The following is a 19,585-nucleotide window of genomic DNA, read 5'->3' as shown; positions in this document are numbered from 1 at the left end:
ACACACATACACACATATATACACACACATATATACATATATATACATATACATATATATATATATATATATATATATAGAGAGAGAGAGAGAGAGAGAGAGAGAGAGCGCGCTTTGGGGTTGCTATAGGATAACAGAAGTGAATTTGCTGTTTTGGAACATCAAAAATGGGCCCATAAATATTAGGCAAATTGTCTACCACTAAGCTACATCTCCCAGCCCCAAGTTGAACTCTCAGTAAGCCATGGTATCAAGAGTTACATTGTATTTGGATAAGCATATATAAGAGATATTACTAAAAGTATGAGCATTTTGGGAGAGAATAGGTTTTAGTTAAAGGGCTTCTACATTATTAACTTGTTCTCCCCTTTCTCTCTCCTCTTTGTTCTGCTCTGTTCTCTCAATTTTGGGAGGAGTGTGAAATCTAATAGGTTTCACAGGAGTGTTGAAACTTACTGGGAAAAAAAATTCAAGACTCCTGGGGAAATAGGTTTTGAGGAATTCTGTTACTTGAAGCCAGTTATTTTACACTTTTAAGTTGTGAGGCTTCAAGTAACAGAGCCAAGTCCTCTAAACAGCTGTGAGGCTAGGGTTAGGGTCTTGATTCTGTTCCTGACATAGTAAGAAACAAAACTGAATAAAAGTTGTAAGGCAGTTGCTAAAGCAATGCAGTTTATTTACTACTAACATATTATTATAGAAGGAAGGAGAATTAAAGGAGTGGAAAAGATTAGTTATTTCCTCAAATCTGTAGGATGGAGTAATTAGAAGCAGAAATCATGTTAATAGAGGCTTTTGAAAATTTATTTTAAAGCTTGTGAGCCATTAGATTTATATACTTAGTATTTTATTGTTAGCTTAAATTTGAGGCCATTGTGTGTTTATAAAAATAAATTATAAATTTTTATGTGGTTTCTTTACATCTATGCAACATTATTAGAATTAGTGGCTTATATAATACTTTGTTATGGATATTTTTATTCTCTGTACTCACGTAACTCACATAAGATTTTCATTTTTTTTTCTCTTTCTAGGAAGATGATCCATATGATCTTGAAGACCTTTCTTTGGCGATGAAGGAACTACAAAGAACCAAATATAATTCTGAAATTCAGGATCTGTATTTTGAGATGGTTTTATTTTCAGAATGAAAAGTATATATGGTTACCTTTATGAATGTAGAGACATGAGAAAAGAGTTATGATGGCAAAAAACAAAGAGCCTCGTCCCCCATCCTATACTGTCAGTGTAGTTGGACTCTCTGGGACTGAAAAAGACAAAGGTAACTGTGGAGTTGGAAAATCTTGTTTGTGCAATCGATTTGTACGCTCAAAAGCAGATGAGTATTATCCAGAGCATACTTCTGTGCTTAGCACCATTGACTTTGGAGGCCGAGTAGTAAACAATGATCACTTTTTATACTGGGGTGACATAACACAAAGTGGTGAAGATGGAGTAGAATGCAAAATTCATGTCATTGAACAAACAGAGTTCATTGATGACCAGACTTTCTTGCCTCATCGAAGTACAAATTTACAACCATACATAAAACGTGCAGCTGCCTCGAAATTGCAGTCAGCAGAAAAACTAATGTACATTTGCACAGATCAGCTGGGCTTGGAGCAAGACTTTGAACAGAAGCAAATGCCTGAAGGAAAGCTCAATGTAGATGGATTTTTACTGTGTATTGATGTAAGTCAAGGATGTAATAGGAAGTTTGATGATCAGCTTAAATTTGTGAATAACCTTTTTGTCCAGCTATCAAAATCCAAAAAGCCTGTGATAATAGCAGCAACGAAATGTGATGAATGTGTGGATCATTATCTTAGAGAAGTTCAAGCATTTGCTTCAAACAAAAAGAACCTTCTTGTAGTGGAAACCTCAGCACGATTTAATGTCAACATTGAGACATGTTTCACTGCTTTAGTACAAATGTTGGATAAAACTCGTGGCAAACCTAAAATTATTCCCTATCTGGATGCTTATAAAACACAGAGACAACTTGTTGTCACAGCAACAGATAAGTTTGAAAAACTTGTACAGACTGTGAGAGATTATCATGCAACTTGGAAAACTGTTAGTAATAAATTAAAAAATCATCCTGATTATGAAGAATACATCAACTTAGAGGGAACAAGAAAGGCCAGAAATACATTTTCAAAGCATATAGAACAACTCAAACAGGAACATATAAGAAAAAGGAGAGAAGAATATATAAGTACTTTACCAAGGGCTTTTAATACTCTCTTGCCTGATCTAGAAGAGATTGAACATTTGAATTGGTTGGAAGCTTTGAAGTTAATGGAAAAGAGAGCAGATTTCCAGTTATGTTTTGTGGTGCTAGAAAAAACACCTTGGGATGAAACTGACCATATAGACAAAATTAATGATAGACGGATCCCATTTGACCTCCTGAGCACTTTAGAAGCAGAAAAGGTCTATCAGAACCATGTACAACATCTGATATCAGAGAAAAGAAGAATAGAAATGAAGGAGAAATTCAAGAAGACTTTAGAAAAAATTCAGTTCATCTCACCTGGGCAACCATGGGAGGAAGTTATGTGTTTTGTTATGGAGGATGAAGCATTCAAGTACATCACTGAGGCTGATAGCAAAGAAGTATATGGTAGGCATCAGCGAGAGATAGTTGAAAAAGCCAAAGAAGAGTTTCAGGAAATGCTTTTTGAGCATTCTGAACTTTTTTATGATTTAGATCTTAATGCAACACCGAGTTCAGACAAAATGAGTGAAATTCATACAGTTCTAAGTGAAGAACCTAGATATAAAGCTTTACAGAAACTTGCACCTGATAGGGAATCTCTTCTACTTAAGCATATAGGATTTGTTTATCATCCCACTAAAGAAACCTGCCTCAGTGGCCAATATTGTACAGACATTAAAGTGGAACACTTACTTGCCAGTAGTCTTTTACAGTTGGATCATGGCCGCTTGCGCTTGTATCATGATAGTACCAATATAGACAAAGTTAATCTTTTCATTTTAGGGAAAGATGGTCTTGCCCAGGAACTAGCAAATGAGATAAGGACTCAATCCACTGATGATGAGTATGCCTTAGATGGAAAAATTTATGAACTTGATCTTCGGCCTGTTGATGCCAAATCGCCTTACCTTTTGAGTCAGTTATGGACTGCAGCCTTTAAACCACATGGGTGCTTCTGTGTATTTAATTCCATTGAGTCACTGAGTTTTATTGGGGAATTTATTGGAAAAATAAGAACTGAAGCTTCTCAGATCAGAAAAGATAAATATATGGCTAATCTTCCATTTACATTAATTCTTGCTAATCAGAGGGACTCCATTAGTAAAAATCTACCAATTCTTAGACACCAAGGACAGCAGTTGGCCAACAAGTTGCAATGTCCTTTTGTAGATGTACCTGCTGGTACATATCCTCGTAAATTTAATGAGTCACAAATAAAGCAAGCTCTAAGAGGAGTATTGGAATCAGTTAAACACAATTTAGATGTGGTGAGCCCAGTTCCTATCAATAAGGATGTGTCAGAAGCTGACTTGAGAATTGTCATGTGTGCCATGTGTGGTGATCCATTTAGTGTGGATCTTATTCTTTCACCCTTCCTTGATTCTCATTCTTGCAGTGCTGCTCAAGCTGGACAGAATAATTCCTTAATGCTTGACAAAATTATTGGTGAAAAAAGAAGGCGAATACAGATCACAATATTGTCATACCACTCCTCAATTGGAGTAAGAAAAGATGAACTGGTTCATGGGTATATATTAGTTTATTCTGCAAAACGGAAAGCGTCAATGGGAATGCTCCGTGCATTTTTGTCAGAAGTTCAAGATACCATTCCTGTACAATTAGTGGCAGTTACTGACAGTCAAGCAGATTTTTTTGAAAATGAGGCTATCAAGGAATTAATGACTGAAGGAGAACACATTGCAACTGAGATAACTGCTAAATTTACAGCATTGTATTCTTTATCTCAATATCATCGGCAAACTGAGGTCTTTACTCTATTTTTCAGTGACGTTCTAGAGAAAAAAAATATGATAGAAAATTCCTATTTGTCTGATAACACAAGGGAATCCACCCATCAAAGTGAAGATGTTTTTCTCCCATCTCCAAGAGACTGTTTTCCCTATAACAACTACCCTGATTCAGATGATGACACAGAAGCACCACCTCCTTATAGTCCAATTGGGGATGATGTACAGTTGCTTCCAACACCCAGTGACCGATCCAGATACAGGTTAGATTTGGAAGGAAATGAGTATCCTGTTCATAGCACCCCAAACTGTCACGATCATGAACGTAACCATAAAGTGCCTCCACCTATTAAACCTAAACCAGTTGTACCTAAAACAAATGTGAAAAAACTGGATCCAAACCTTTTAAAGACAATTGAAGCAGGTATTGGTAAAAATCCAAGAAAACAGATTTCTCGGGTACCTTTGCCACACCCTGAAGATGTGGATCCTTCAGATAACTATTCGGAACCCCTTGACACAATTTTCAAACAGAAGGGCTATCCTGATGAGATTTATGTTGTCCCAGATGATAGTCAGAATCGAATTATTAAAATTCGAAACTCATTTGTAAACAACACTCAAGGAGATGAAGAAAATGGGTTTTCTGATAGAACCTTGAAAGGTCATGGGGAACGTAGGCCTTCAAAATACAAATATAAATCTAAAACTTTGTTTAGTAAAGCCAAGTCATACTATAGAAGAACACATTCAGATGCTAGTGATGATGAGGCTTTCACTACTTCTAAAACAAAGAGAAAAGGAAGACATCGTGGGAGTGAAGAAGATCCACTGCTTTCACCTGTTGAAACTTGGAAAGGTGGTATTGATAATCCTGCAATCACATCTGACCAGGAGGTAGATGATAAGAAGATGAAGAAGAAAACCCACAAAGTAAAGGAAGATAAAAAGGTAAGTGTAGTTTATATTTATAAAGGTGCTCACTTTTGTCTTAAAAGGAAAAATATGTATTTAAGATAATGAGTTTGACATTAATAAGAACTTAAGACCAGTGAGTAAATGTAGTATCTTTTGAATTTTTAGAAATGTGGTTAGGCCATAGGCACTTTAGCAACTAGTCCAACTTTCTGTCCTCCAGGTATAACTTCAGTTTAAATAGTAGTTTCAGTAGTAGTAAAAAAAGTTCCTATATGTCCTTTATCAGATTTCCTGCTTGTTTACATTTATCCCTTCTTGCTTGAGCATGAAGTGTGGTGTGTTTGTTTGCTTGTTTAAGCATTGGAGGTTAAGCTGAAGGTACTGGGATCTTTGCTATTAAGTAGGCCATAGTGTATTCCCTATGCAAAAATTTGTCTAGTAACAGCAGTGTTTCAGTGGGGTTTTGTTTTGTTTTTATTTTTCTGTGTAGCAAGTTGATTAAAGCTGACTAGGTAGTTGTACAAGGATTTAATTTTGCTATCTTTTTGTTCCTACAATGAATGAAGTCATTTTTCATGAAAGGTTGATCTGGGCTTATTCTTCAGGATACATTTATAATCGCCAGACTCAAAAGGCCTATATTTTAGTGATTCAGTATTATTTGTTCAGTTCTTTTTGTTACATTCTCAGGACCACAGGGTAAGAATATACCAAATAAATATTCTGGAATTTTTAACATGGTCTTTCATACCCACTGAACACTTATACAACTCCTTGGATTGAATGTTACTTTGTAAGTTTCATTCACCTATGTAATGATTTAACTGTTAAGTTGTTTGATTGTAAGTCCTTTTTTTTCCTTTCACTTCTCAAGAGTTAAAAGCATACCATAATTGAAATGGTGTATGATTTTCAATTTTTAAGAGTATATAAGAGAATAGTTCTGTTTATAATTACTAGCGTTTTAGATGCATCGGATAGGATACTTTGCCTTTAATTTTTGTTATTTGCTAATTACCTCTATTTGATGTCAGCCTATTTTACACTCATTCTAGTGTTGAATTAGCTTTAAGTTACGCTTTTACTCTCCTATTTGATTTAGTCACATTCTTAGCCATCTTTCAGACTTATTTTCAGAAATGTTAGACTTTGATGTAACATTGCTTTAATTGTTTGATCCATAGTTTGTATATTTGAACTCTTAAGAACAGTGAAGAAGTTGTTTTATTGAAGGTTTTAGGTTTATAAAGTTTTTAGTCATATAAGTAGTTCTGTGTAGTTTTCAAATGATAAATACAGGCTATGCAACTTCAGACAAGAACAGGTGAGATCAGTGTGATATTCTATAGACCCATGCTTCTCTGGTTTTAATTCATGTCCAACTGCTTACTGTTCAACATCTGCATATTTGGAGGAAAACAGGAATCATAGCACTGCTGTGAGAAAAAGTGGAACATTTATTTAGAGTAGTATCTAGGATACATTAAATCCGTTGGAGAGGAAAACAAAGAATTGTTATTTTGTGATACTGTAGTCCAAATATTTTTTTAAGTGAAGAGTGGAAAAGGATCCCCATAGAGTGCAATTCACAAAAGTTGATGAGGAAAAGTACATGAATGGTTTTATTTTAAGTATGTTTGAAGAAAAAATTTTAGGTGGAGAAATTTTCAATTATGCAGAAGCATAATTGGTTGGAAGAAGTGAAGGATGATAAAGAAATTGTCCTAATTATTAAGTACTGAATATTAATATTACATTTATACAGATTTTTACTGAATTGTAGAGCTAATTTGGAGGTAAGCAAGGCTTGTGTGCCATGGGATTACAATATACCTTTGGAATGTTTATGAAGTATATGTGACTTTGATGTTTAGCCTTGACTCTCATCCTCAAGATAACTTATCCATGCAGATACTACAAAATTAGAAAAAAAATGAGATATGAACATCTTGGTTCCAGGAATTTCAAATAAGGAATGCTCAAGATATTGGAACATGTTATAATTCATGTAGTTGCTTAGGGAAGAGATTTGGATCATATAGACTAGGTAAGAGAACTATGTAAACATTTAGTTATAAAAAAAATCCAGGTTCAGAGACAACATGGGAAGTCAGAAAGACTAGAAAATAGATAAAGTTGGTAAGACTGGGAAAAATGCAGAGGCCATAAATAACATTTCAGAATAAAAAGGATGGCATAGGTGAATATGATCAAAAGAAGTACAAAATGCTCAATGAACTAACAAAAATGTATTTAAGTTTTAAAATAAACCCACACATATAAAAAAGGATATATAATTAGAGGTGCATGAAAATAAAAGAGAGTGCTGCCGGTAGTTTTGTGCATAATACTTTGAAAATTTAAACAAAACAAACATCTAAAAGATTTGGTTTGATAATTTGCCTAAATGAGAAGGCTTTGATTTAACTGTGAGGTAGCAGTTAAATTTTTCCCACCAAAGAAATGCCTGGTCCAGATAATTTTATGGAACAGGTCATTCTGGTGTTATACAAATTATTTCAGAGAATAGAAAGCAAAGGAGGAATGCATTCTGCATTTTTGTATTTGTGGTCTTTAGAATATAGTAAGCTTCAGGGTTAGAAATATATGCCTTTAGAACCTGAATGATCTTTATTAAATAAACTGCCTTTTTAAAATAAATACTATTGGACCTGAACACATTTAAGTCAGCACTGAGGGGGAAGTAGACACTGTGTCTAACCCCTAACTAAGAAGCTGTTTGTAATTGATACCTACTGATTGGCAAAGGGAAAATCAGTTTTCTATAATTGAGTGTCACTACTTACATCAGCTACACCTGAGGGCAGGCCCCATGCCCAGGAGTAGTTAGCTAACACAGGACAGATTTTTGTTTTCTTTGAGTCCCCAGACGGGAGGGAGACACAAAAAATTGAGTAGGTAAAGAGGTTGGGAAGGCTGTGGGAGGAGATAAAGTGTGTGTGTGGGATCATGATCAGAATATATTGTATGAAAAAAGTTTTAATAAAAAGTACTTTGTTATTGGAGTGAATCTCAGTCTAGAGGGCAGAAGCTGGAGTTTCCAGATTCTTGCGCCTCTTTACAATGAATTGCAGAGATACATGGATAGTTAAAGAAAAGCATGTAGTTTATTCAGGGAAGATACAAAGGAGCTGGCAAGTGTGGCATATTCCACCTGTGGGCTGGCACCTGGAAGACAAAAAAGGGGAAAGGCCAAGGAAACCTGTTAGTGGGTCATTAACCTAGCATATGCCCCTCCCACATTCCTGTAACATGGACTTTTTAGAGTATGCTCCCATGTTTGAATTGAGTAGACTAAGCTGTCAGTCTTTCTGCTGCTCTGCCACCTGCCTTTGCTATGTCTGGAACCTCCCCATCATGGCAGCCACCGTTTTCTTTTCACTCGATGTGTAAACCTTTCTTTTTGGGTATAAAGGTAATAAGCTGTATAAAAATTTTTCAAATTTATATCCAATGTAAATTGTAGGGAAAGTGTACTTGCAGCTTTTAGTGTACATCAGCTAACTTCTTGACATCTGAAGAAATTGGGTCTTGAAGGGTGTATCTCTTCATGGGTGTTGTTTTTTTGTTTCATTTTGTTTTGTTTGGCCTGGGATTGAACTTACTGTAGTTTTTCATTTAACAAAATGAAAAAAATGAAAATGAAAAGTTTCTTTTTCTCTAATTTTTAGCCTATTTGGGGGAATACTTATTGACTGCTTAAAATGAACAGTTGATAAAAGTATCAATTATTACTTTGGATTTCTACTCTTAAAGATACTGAGTCACCTTTACATGGAAAGTATGTTTAGGGAAATGAGAGTTTTTGTTGTTGTTTTTCCATCTACCCTTTAGCTAACATCATTTTTAGTCTCTTTGTCTTGAACTGAGTCAGAGGGATAGAAAATAACTACTGAATTTGTGTCTGAGCTTTTATCCCAAGAGCAATTTCTAGATGTCTACTATGGGAAAAAATTGATACCATATTTATAATTCATATCGCTGACCTCTAGCATGAATAATAAATAACCAGAGACAGATACTGGGATTCTAGCTGAAGAAAAGTAAAGCAGCCAACCACTACCAGGGCTGGGGCCATCCTGTCCTCAGTGTGACTGCAGACTGAATACACTGCACTCCTGTCTCCACCTGCCTTATATTCCTCTCTAGGTCTGGGATTAAAGGTGCACCACCAACACCCGGCCTCTGTAGCCAACTAATGTGGCTGCAGGGACTAAAGGTGTGCCACCACTGCTTGGCCTGTATGGCTGACTAGTTTGGCTAGCTTTGCACTCTGATCTTCAGGCAAGCTTTATTTGTTAGATCATAAACAAAATATCACCACAGTGACAGTTAACAGTATATTGAATTCGGTATAAATGAAAGGCCTTATTTGTGTCACAGTAAGTGTGTGTGTGTGTGTCTTTAAAAGAATCTGTTTAGTAATTATAATTTATTTCATATTACTTTCTTACTGATTGGCTAAAATGATCTTTTCAATCATTAGCTAGGTGTGCAGGGTTTTATAATTTGTATAAAGTTAAGTTTGGTTTATTACCATACATGATGGCATGCATGTGCCTGTGTAGCCCAGCTATTTGTGAGGCTGAGACACGAAGATCTCCTGAGCCTCGGAGTTTGAGAACATCTTGGGCAACCTAGTGACAGTCTTAAGATTGGTTTAATAGCATTTCAGTGCTGGTCACACCAATGTATGATACTGTATAAGTTCCACTTTTATTTTGTCTTTTTGTCATTTCTTGAGTGTATTCTGTTCTATACTATGCATTTGACATTTATTTCTTTTCAGATATAGATTAAAATATGCATAATTTTAAGATACATTTCTAATTCATATTTTATTGAGACTTATAAATTAGTTGCTTATTTCTGCATCAGATTAATTATAATTGTTTAGAATATAATATGTATCTAGAAGGCAGTTTTTGTTGTTGTTGTTTTTTTTTTTTTTTCCAGACAGGTTTTCTTTGTAGCTTTGGTACCTATCCTGTCACTCTCTCTGTACACCAGGGTGGCCTTAAACTCATAGAGATCGGCCTGTCTCTGCCTCCCGAATGCTGGGATTAAAGTTGTGTGTCACCACCACCTGGCTGAGGAGGAACTTTTTTTTAATTTTTGGTGACTAATAACCATTTTATTAAGGTGTACCTTACATGCCATATATTACAAAATTCACTCACTTTGGGTGTAATTACATCCATATGTTTTAATCACAAGTGACTACATTTTTTTGCAGATTTTTTTTTATTTGAATTAGAAACAAGATTGTTTTACATGACAATCCCAGTTCCCTTCTCCCTCCCGTCCTTCCCTACTAGCCCCCCAATTAAAACCCTACCTATCACATAGAGGAGGAACTTTTATAATGCAGGATACTATTCTCTAATATTTAGGTGGACAGTTGTTAGTATTAGAAGACAGGTAAATTTATAGCATTTCTGGTTTATGTACTACTAAGTATTATTTATAAAGAGTTTATTCAATCCTGGAAAAACAATAGATACATTTTTATGCTTTCTAGCTCTAACCTTTTCTTGATGGCTCAGCTAATAGATGAAGGGATCCTCAAGTAAACCGAAATTAATCTATAACTTAAGAAAACAAAGCTGGGCGTAGTGGCACATGCCTGTGGGATCTCCACACTTCAGAGGATGAAGCAGGTAGACCTTGAGCCAGCTTTGTCTGCATAGCATGGCCTTGTTTCAAAACAAAACAAGGCAGATTTCAGTAGAAGAAAGGTTTTTAACTAAAAGTAATTTTTCAGGGTTCCAGTACTTAACACAGAATATGTGGGTATGAAAAAGAGATCTTGTGATTCTATTTAGTGTTGTCCAGCTATATGGAATACTTTTCATACTTTGTATAAAATAATTGCTTTGAACTTTTGGAAATTATTTTTAGTCTTTAAAAATCTGAAGAAAGATTTGAATGTTTCTCCTGGGAAAGTACATACATAAAATTTTACTGCAGTTTTAATATTTTCAAAAGCCCTGTGGACTCCAGCTTAAGAGCTCTTGATATAAAATGTGAGAGAGGAGGAAAACACTCAAATTTTTCTTTCTTTATCCAGTCCCCCTCCCCCTTCACTAGTACATTGACTGGCAAACATTGGAATTAATTCAAGCACTAAAAGGCATTTGATATTTGATAGGTAATATGAAAATCAAAGGGAATGTCTGTGTTTTAGGAATGAAATTCTAGGAATATTATGAAACTTAATTTCTTTTGAATGGAGATATTTGAAAACCCTGATAAAAATCTTCCCATCCACTTATAGAACTAGCTATTGTGGCAATACTTTGTCCAGGTCACTCCTGGTTTATATTTTATTATTTGTTGTTAATGGCAGTAATAACACAGTCTACCAGATGGATTAGAGATGTTGAGACCCCTTTTTAGGAAGAATTAAGTCCAGAAGCTGTTTGTCTAACTTGTGTCTGTAAGAAACCTGACTACAGTTATTTCTTCTTTCATTGCACTTGTGGTTAGCTGGAAAAGTAACCAGCTCTCTTAGAAGGGACATAGCCTTGTTTTCCAATGCCTATTTGGACCCCCAACCAGTGCCCAGAACTTTATAGCCTTTTAAATGGAGTTAATTAAACTTTATCATAGAGTCTGAACTCTACAAAAGACTTCTTTTACTGACATGTTATTAGACATTTTCCTTCCCATTTTTTAATATTATGGCTAAATACTTTTCCTTCCACTGTAACCATTTTAAAGGCAGTTAAGATTATCATTTATCTTTGTATGCACTACACTAGCATCCCTCATCTTGACTCATGCAGGGAAGACTTCTCAGGGACGTTACCTGTAGCCATTTACCAGACTTAAAGTCTTTGTCCCTATTTTCACCATCCTAGACTGGTCTCAGTGTAACTAACTGCTTTCTAGGGACTATGACAGTGTCTGGCTGTCAGCACTGGGTTTGAGTGTTGCTCCTACCATATAAATAAATACACGTCAAGGATGCTGCTAATATTCTAAAATACATAGGCCATTTCTCAAAATTATGGATTATGTAGCTCAAATGTATCCAGTGCTGAAGTCTGAGAACTATTAGTATAGCTGAATGTAGTCTTTAAGGAGATCCCTGTGAGGTTCTAAGAACATAGGTATATGTGTCATGTTTGTACCTGTTTGGTGAGAAAGGCAGGTTTTTCCTCATAGGTCATAGCTCTTGATTCTCTGTGCTCATCATGATTGAGCAAGAATGTGTTTTTAGAGAGTGCAGCTATGGATCAGAGCTACATACTATTGCTATTCATCATACTCAGCTGCTCTTTATTCTGTTATCAACTGTGTTGCTTCTACTCCGTTGTTACAATCTTAGTTGAGTTTTTATTCTTACTTAAATTATTGCTATGTTTTTTATTAAATATTTTATTTTGTGACAATTGTAGATTTTTATTTCATTGTAAGACATGATACAGAGATCTCAGACATGATACTATTGCTATAATAGTATAACATCTTGTCAGACTATAGTACGATATCACAACTATTGCATTAGTTAGATGTCTGCCTTTTTAATTCCCCAATTTTTGAATTGTTTATTTGTATACTTAGTTCTGAAATTTTTCACAATCATGATTTGTGTATCTGCCACTAAAGATTCAAAAACAGTTTCACCACCAGCCAGTCTCTTCTACTGTTCTTTTATAACTATGCTTTCCTCTTTCTCACCCTTTCCCCATTCTTAACTGCCTACAGATTCTCTTTTGGTTTCTGTCTGTGTCATTTTGTGACTTGAAGAATATTACATGAGGCTGGGTAGTGGTGGAGCACGCCTTTAATCCCAGCACTCAGGAGGCAGAGATAGGTGGATCTCTGAGTTCAAGTCCACCTTGGTCTACACAGTGAGTTTCAGGACAGCCAGGACTACACAGAGAAACCCTGTCTCGAAAAATGAAAATAATAATAATAATGAGATCAAACAGTAAGGTGACTTTGTAGGGCTGACTTTTCATTTAGCATAATTCCCTTCAGATTTATTTACATTGCTGCATTTTCCCCTCTTATTGCTGAATAATATTCCACAGAATGAGTATATCCAATTTTAAATTGTTGAAGAGCATTGGGTTGTGTTTTAGATTTTTTAAAAATGAATGATGAGTCTTTGTATTTTTAGAATAGGACTGTAATTACTTTGTCATATGATAACTTCATATTTAGTCTTGTAAGGAAACTGTGTTAAGACCTTCCTGAGTGGGTGTACCATTTTAGATTCCCACTAGCAATTGGATGGTCTATCCAGTTTCTCCACATCATCACCAGTATTTACAGTGTAATTATTCTTTAATTGAGTTTCTCTGTTACATTCGGCATTAGTTCAGACTGCTCTCATTACTTTCTAAGAGGTTGTGCTAAAATGGAAATGCCTGCTCTCTCTTCCTACAACACATTTGTGGTATCTGTACAGAGTTTAAACTCGTCAGGCCCCCAAATCTATTTGCATTGTGACCCTTGTCTGCTTTTCTACCCTTGTCATTCATTCCTATACAGCTTTAAATTCTAAGAATATCAAAATAGGTTCAACATATAATAATTGTGTCAGTACTGTTGTGAAGATTAAGATTGTGCACATCATTTTAACAAATGTCTAATATTCAACAAGCTGTAAATGGCAGTTTCTACTTTTCAGTTCTTAACTTTAATATAACAGGCAGTCACATTTAGGGGCAAAATGACTTGGAGACTAGATCCTTTCATTTCTGATCTGCTATCCTGTATGTAGAATTTTGCCCTTTGGATTCTGGATTTAAGCCTTACACCAGTCATCTTCACGTTTAGTAAACTACTTTGTATGTGGTGTTAAATAACTGGCAGTGAAGTGTGGAGTTTGCCTTCGTTTTCTTCATGATAGATGAAATGTTTCTTGAGGTCATTGAATTCCTCATTTTTTCTGTCCTTCACAGTATTCTGGAATGATACAGAGGAAAATTATTCACTTTTTTATATTTTGTTGTGTCCAAATGAATTCACTTAGGGTTGGCCTGAATCTTTACAAGTAATTATTTTTTGGAATGTTTCAGATGGGATCCTTAAAATCAGGAACAGCCATTTTGTAACAAAAAAATCTGTAATTAGGTAAATAAAATGGTTGGTGGGGGATGGTGCTGGAGAGATGTCTCAGCAGTTAAAAATACTTGCTGCTGGTTCCCAGCAGGCAAGTAACAACTGACTATAGCTAATTCCAGGGGATCTACACCCTCTTCTGGTCTCTACATACAACACACAGACATGATGCATGGACATACATGAAGAGAAAATACACATAAAACAGAAGTCAATCTTAAAGCTTCAATTAGCTAGTAAATAAACTGACACTACTTTATGCATTTACCAGCAAAACTTTATGTATTAGGAAGCCTTTGGATTGCTGCCTATAGTTTTTTTTTGTTTTGTTTTGTTTTTTCTACTAGTGTTTAACCTGATATCCATTTTATGTTATTGTTCAATGCATGTACTAAAAAAAAGGAGAAAGGCTACCAGATTCTAAATAGTGTTCTGAAAATGGTACTAACATGCTTTTGATTTGTTCAGTAGGAAGAGCTGAGGGGAAGGCAATCAGGATTGTGGTTTGAACAACTTGTAAGACACTTATTTCTATCTTTATGCTGTGTTTCAAGTATCTCTTAATATTCCAAGTGGACACAGTCGATCTCAGTTTAGATTTATGAATTCTGGTACTAAGAGAAGCATTTAAAACTAGGATTAGATATTCACTGAAGTGTATAAAACAGCTAGAAGAGAAAAGAGTTCAGATTGAGTTTATGTGGAAGAATAGTTGTGAGCAGTTGAGCAGAAAAGGAAAGCAAAGAGTAGTGACCTATATAGAGGTCAAAAGAGCAAATATTTAGAGCAAATTGTAAGGAAGAATGTTGATGAAAGCTAAGAAGGATGAAAACTATTTTTTGTGTAATAGCTTTTTAGTAGACTGGTAAAAGGAGCCATTTATAAGGAGTTGAGAGAGTAGAATCTATTCTAGGAGATTGGTGACAATTTTTGAACACAGTTAAAATGGTATGTATTGAATGCATAAAATATATGTAGAAATAGGTTTATTATTTAATACCATTAAATATCTATTTAAAAAACTAAAATTTACTCAAACAGTGCTCACAAACATCATCCACCATTTACAGTCAAGAAAGATATAGGCAAATACACAGCTGTTTGGTCATTGCTTCATAAATTAACAGTAGTTAATATACAGTAATACAGTAGTCTGATAATTGTATGACACCTTCCTGTTGCTTTTGGGGAGAGCTTTTCTTCATCTGAGTAAGCACTTGTCTCTCTAGTCCATTGTACACCAAAATCAAAAGTGGTGCACGATCTTTATTTACTCTTCACCATGTATAATATATAGAACATAAGAAGTATGTGTTGACTGTTGGTGAGGAGTTGAAATTTGTAGAGCTGATCAGGAGCAGAGAACAAACTCCAGAAAGTCCTGAGAGCTATTTGCTTCCCAGGTTATGATTATACCCTGGCAGAAGTACAGCTTATCTAATGACTGCAACCAATCAACTCCTTCCATTGCTTCCAGCACCAAGCCCAGCACCAAAATCATCAGTAGACAGAGGGGAGGGATAACAAACTGGCAAGTTCTGCAGTGTCAAAGACTAGAAGATTATCAGCAGGAAGGTGGGGAAACCAGTAAAATGATTTGGTGGAAGAAACTGATAGGAAGCCGGGCTGTGATGGCATACGCCTTTAATCCCAGCACTCAGGAGGCAGAGGCAGGCAGATCTCTGTGAGTTTGAGACCAGCCTGGTCTACAACAGCTAGTTCCAGGACAGCCTCCAAAGCTACAGAGAAACCCTGTCGGGGAAAAACAAACAAACAAACAAAAAAGAAACTGATAGGATATCATGCCAGAATGATGGTACCAAGGAAGCTGTGATGTCTGGTTAGTCCAGGGAACACATTTACAGTGCAAGAAATGGAGAACTGGGATTTGGCGTTAAAAGAGAAAGGAGTGTGGAGATAGTACATGTTATAGAGCCTAGTATAGTACTGGTCCAGGACTTTAAATATATGTCAAAAGTATATTCATTATTAATGCTATCTATATCTTAAGAATCCTCCAAACAATTGCAAGCAGAATTATTAGAATGGACAGTTAAGGCACAAATGCTCCAGAAGTCCAGAACTAGCAAACAGCTATCTTAATACAGGGAAAGGTTAACACTATATGTAGAGATAACTATGAGTATAGACAGTAGTAATACCTCATTTCTGTTCAGGGAGGAATGATGGAGGATTCTGACAGTGAAAAACAGAAAAGTAGCCACAGAACAGAAAAATGTATTGGAGTCATGGCCACAGTTCTTTGGTGTTTGCCAAAGACTGCCTGAAGAAGGTAAGAAATCAAGATTAAAACCCAAGATCAGCAAACATTTCATTGTTAGCACTCAACAACTTGATAACTGACACAATTTCCTATCCCACAAGATGGCAAAGAACAAAAACAGCTGATCTACATACCTTCTACCCTGAAAATTCATCTGTGCCAAAGGCTGAAAAGGATAAGGCTGGGCAATTGTCAGTTTACCATCTCTTAACAGTTGTAATACAGTGAAATGCCAGCAGTTACAAATAAAGAAAAGATTGGAGGTGAACACACTGCTGTTGCTTGTTTTATGTCCATTGACCAAAAATTAAATTCTTATGGTAGAGAAACCATTTCCTGAAAGTTGTCTTTTGATTCCCCACACATATGCTTTAGCAGGAATGCACCCACCCAACACGGGTGCTCATGCACAGTTGCTTTTAAAAAGCAAAAGTACAGGTGCCTATTAACAGGGGTCTTAATTTTCTTGAAGTTAGACTCTTAAATGAACATTTTTATTGTGTGGGTATGGGCTTTTGTATAGAAGTCGGAAGACTTGGGTGCCAGGGATAAACTCAAGTGGTTAGAGCTAGCATTACAGACTTGTACCACCATGATGATCTTTGTACTTTGGTACTCGGGATCAGAACTCAGGCTCTCATGCTTCTGTGGCAGGCACTTTACCCACTGAGCTACCTCCCCAACCCTATGAGATGATGATACTTTACTGTTTTTGATGTACATTTCTCTGATAGGCAGTGGTACTAACACTTTTTCTTAATATTCATTGGCCTTTGTATGGCTTCTTTTGAGAAATACCTGTTTAGATCATTTGCCCATTTTAGTTGGTTTGTCTTTTTTTTGGTAAATTTGAGTTTCTTGTACATACTGGATATTAACTCTCTATGAGATGAATAGTTGGCAAATACATTCTCCCATTGTATAGGTTGTCTCTTCTCTGTATTCATTGCTTCCCTTTCTGTGTAAAGGCTTTAACATTTCATGTAATCCTATTCGTCAGTTTTCACTTTTTGTTCTGTGCGTCTGTGGTCCTTTGTAGGAAAACCATTACCTTACACTGATGCCTTAAAGTGTTTGCCATATATTTTCTTACACTGATTATGATTTCTAGACTTACTACATTTATGTCTTTACTCTCCCTTGAATTGTTTGGTATACAGGTCAAGAGATAGGGCATTAAATTTCAGTCTTCTGAAGAAGTCAGAAGAGTTTGTTCTTTCTCCAGTTTGTTTGTTACACTTTGATTGAAAATTAGCAGTTGGCTATAGGAATGCATGTTTATTTCTGGGATCTCCTGTTCTTTTCCATTGATCTGTTTGTTTTATGCCATGACCTTATACATATTAAAATGGTATGTGTGTGGTTGGTAGTGTCTCTTGAAATTGGATTTATTGTTATGCTTCCAGCCTTGTTCTTTTGGGCCAAGATTCCTTTGATTATTTGAAATCTTTTGTGCTTCCATGTGAATTTTAGGATATTTTTGTAGTTCTGTGAAGGTCATTGGTATTTTGATGGAGGATACATTGAATAATTAGATCCCTTTTGTAGTGTGGACATGTTAATATTTTTTCCAACCCAGAAACTTGTGAAAAAAATTTGCTTCTTTTTGTACCTTCAATTTCTTTTTATTTTGTGCTTAGTTTTCATTTTAGTTGCTTTTCATTTTGTAACTTACATTTAATCTTAGGTATTTTGTTTCATTTATAGGTATTATAGAATTGTTTTCATGATTTGTCCTCAGAAATTTTATCAGTGTATAGAGAAGCAAGCCATTGATTCAAAATATTTTTAATTCAGTTCATCAGTTGTAAGTCTTTTGATGGCATCTTATCTGCAAACAAGGATGATTTAACTTCCTATTTGTGTTTCTTTTATTTTTTTCTCTTGCCTGCTTGGCTCCACATAGTTTCTGTGTGTGTTTTGAATAAGGAGTAGTGAACACCTTTATTTTCTTCCCAATCTTACAGGAAATCTCTATTTAGTATGATAATAGATGTGTGTTTGTTGAGTCTAGCCTTTATTACATTGAGATGAGATCCTTTTATACTTTATTTGTTTAGTTCTCCATCATTTTAGGCCTTTGGATTCTTGTTACTTAAATAGTTAAGTTTATTTTTGTGCTTAGTCTGCATGACTTAAATAGCTGTTCTTTCTATATTTGTTTTTATATTTCAGTTTGCTTTTTTCTTTTCTATTTTGTATGCATCTTCAGCAAAAACAAAACAAACACACACAAAGCCCCACAAAAAAAAACAAACTAGACACATACATGCTTCTAATTTTTAAGTTATCTTTAATTATGCCCCATTTCAGTTGATTTTTTACTCAACCCCCAGTGTATTCTAATACTCTACCATAAGTGTGTGTGTATTCATATATATGGTATACCTAATAAAGTCATATGTATATTTATACCATATATATTACTGTGGGCTTCCTTGAGGATACAAAGAGAACAGCCAGTGCACAAGTACTAATGCAGCAGCATTGCTGACATGTTAAATTGTCAAAGAAGCCATGTAGCTGGAGGGAATAAATAATGAAAATAGTGGAAAATGAGATGTATTTCTAGACATTTGCTTAACAACTGGAAGTAAGGTGTGGGAGGAAAAGAGAGATCAAGGATTAAGGATTATGTTGAATGAATTTTCCTAGGGAAGACATGGAACAAACCCTTGATAAGTCACGGAGAATAGTTCAAAGAAATGGTTTTACCCTATTGTTTGATGAGCTAATGAGCTTAATTGGGCTTACTTCAAGGAACACAGATGTGAGATTACTTGTGGAAGCACAGGCAGCTACACCACCGGAACTTCCCTTAATCCCAGAAATGTTAACCATTTCAAATACTACAGGTGCGATGAGCTACTCTGTATGATTAGTAAACCTTTGTTGGGCTGCCTTGTGACCCAACTCATGTGCCCTCCTCTTCTACAAGAGAATGTTAGTAAGACTGTAGGTGGACTTTTCTTTCCCTCCTGCCAGTTCCCACATAACTGACACAAGGTTAATGTTAATTAAAAGCTCAGACTTCTTACTAGCTCTTACATTTTCAATTAACCCATATTTTTATTTGCACTTTGCCATGTGACTTAGTACCTTTTCTCAGGATGGCATGTCCATCTTGCTTCTCTCTGTGTCTGGCTGGCGACTGCTCTAATTGCCCTTCTTTCCAACAGTCTCTGTTTGGTCTCACCCTAAACTTAAACTGTCCAGTTATTGGCCAGTCAGCTTCTTTATTAAACCAGTCGCCGCAACATATATTCACACAGTGTAAAGGAATTAGGCCCAATGTTACAAAAGTCTTCTGTGGTT

General features: G+C 35.6%; 1 protein-coding gene across 3 annotated transcripts in view; it reads left to right on the top strand.

Annotated features, from left to right (window-relative positions):
* The window catches only part of Arhgap5 (Rho GTPase activating protein 5), a 69,657-nt gene that overhangs the window by 11,915 nt on the left and 38,157 nt on the right, over nt 1-19,585 (top strand). For all 3 annotated transcript variants that reach the window (XM_027416316.2, XM_035445734.1, XM_027416315.2), the window contains exon 2: nt 1,035-4,920. In XM_027416316.2, coding sequence (XP_027272117.1) covers nt 1,201-4,920 — 3,720 coding nt within the window. In that variant the 5' untranslated portion in view covers nt 1,035-1,200. The remainder of the gene's footprint in view (nt 1-1,034; nt 4,921-19,585) is intronic.

The sequence above is a fragment of the Cricetulus griseus genome, chromosome 5, assembly GCF_003668045.3.
Source record: "Cricetulus griseus strain 17A/GY chromosome 5, alternate assembly CriGri-PICRH-1.0, whole genome shotgun sequence".
In the NCBI taxonomy this organism is placed as follows: Eukaryota; Metazoa; Chordata; class Mammalia; order Rodentia; family Cricetidae; genus Cricetulus; species Cricetulus griseus.
This window is presented reverse-complemented; position numbering and strand designations above follow the sequence as displayed.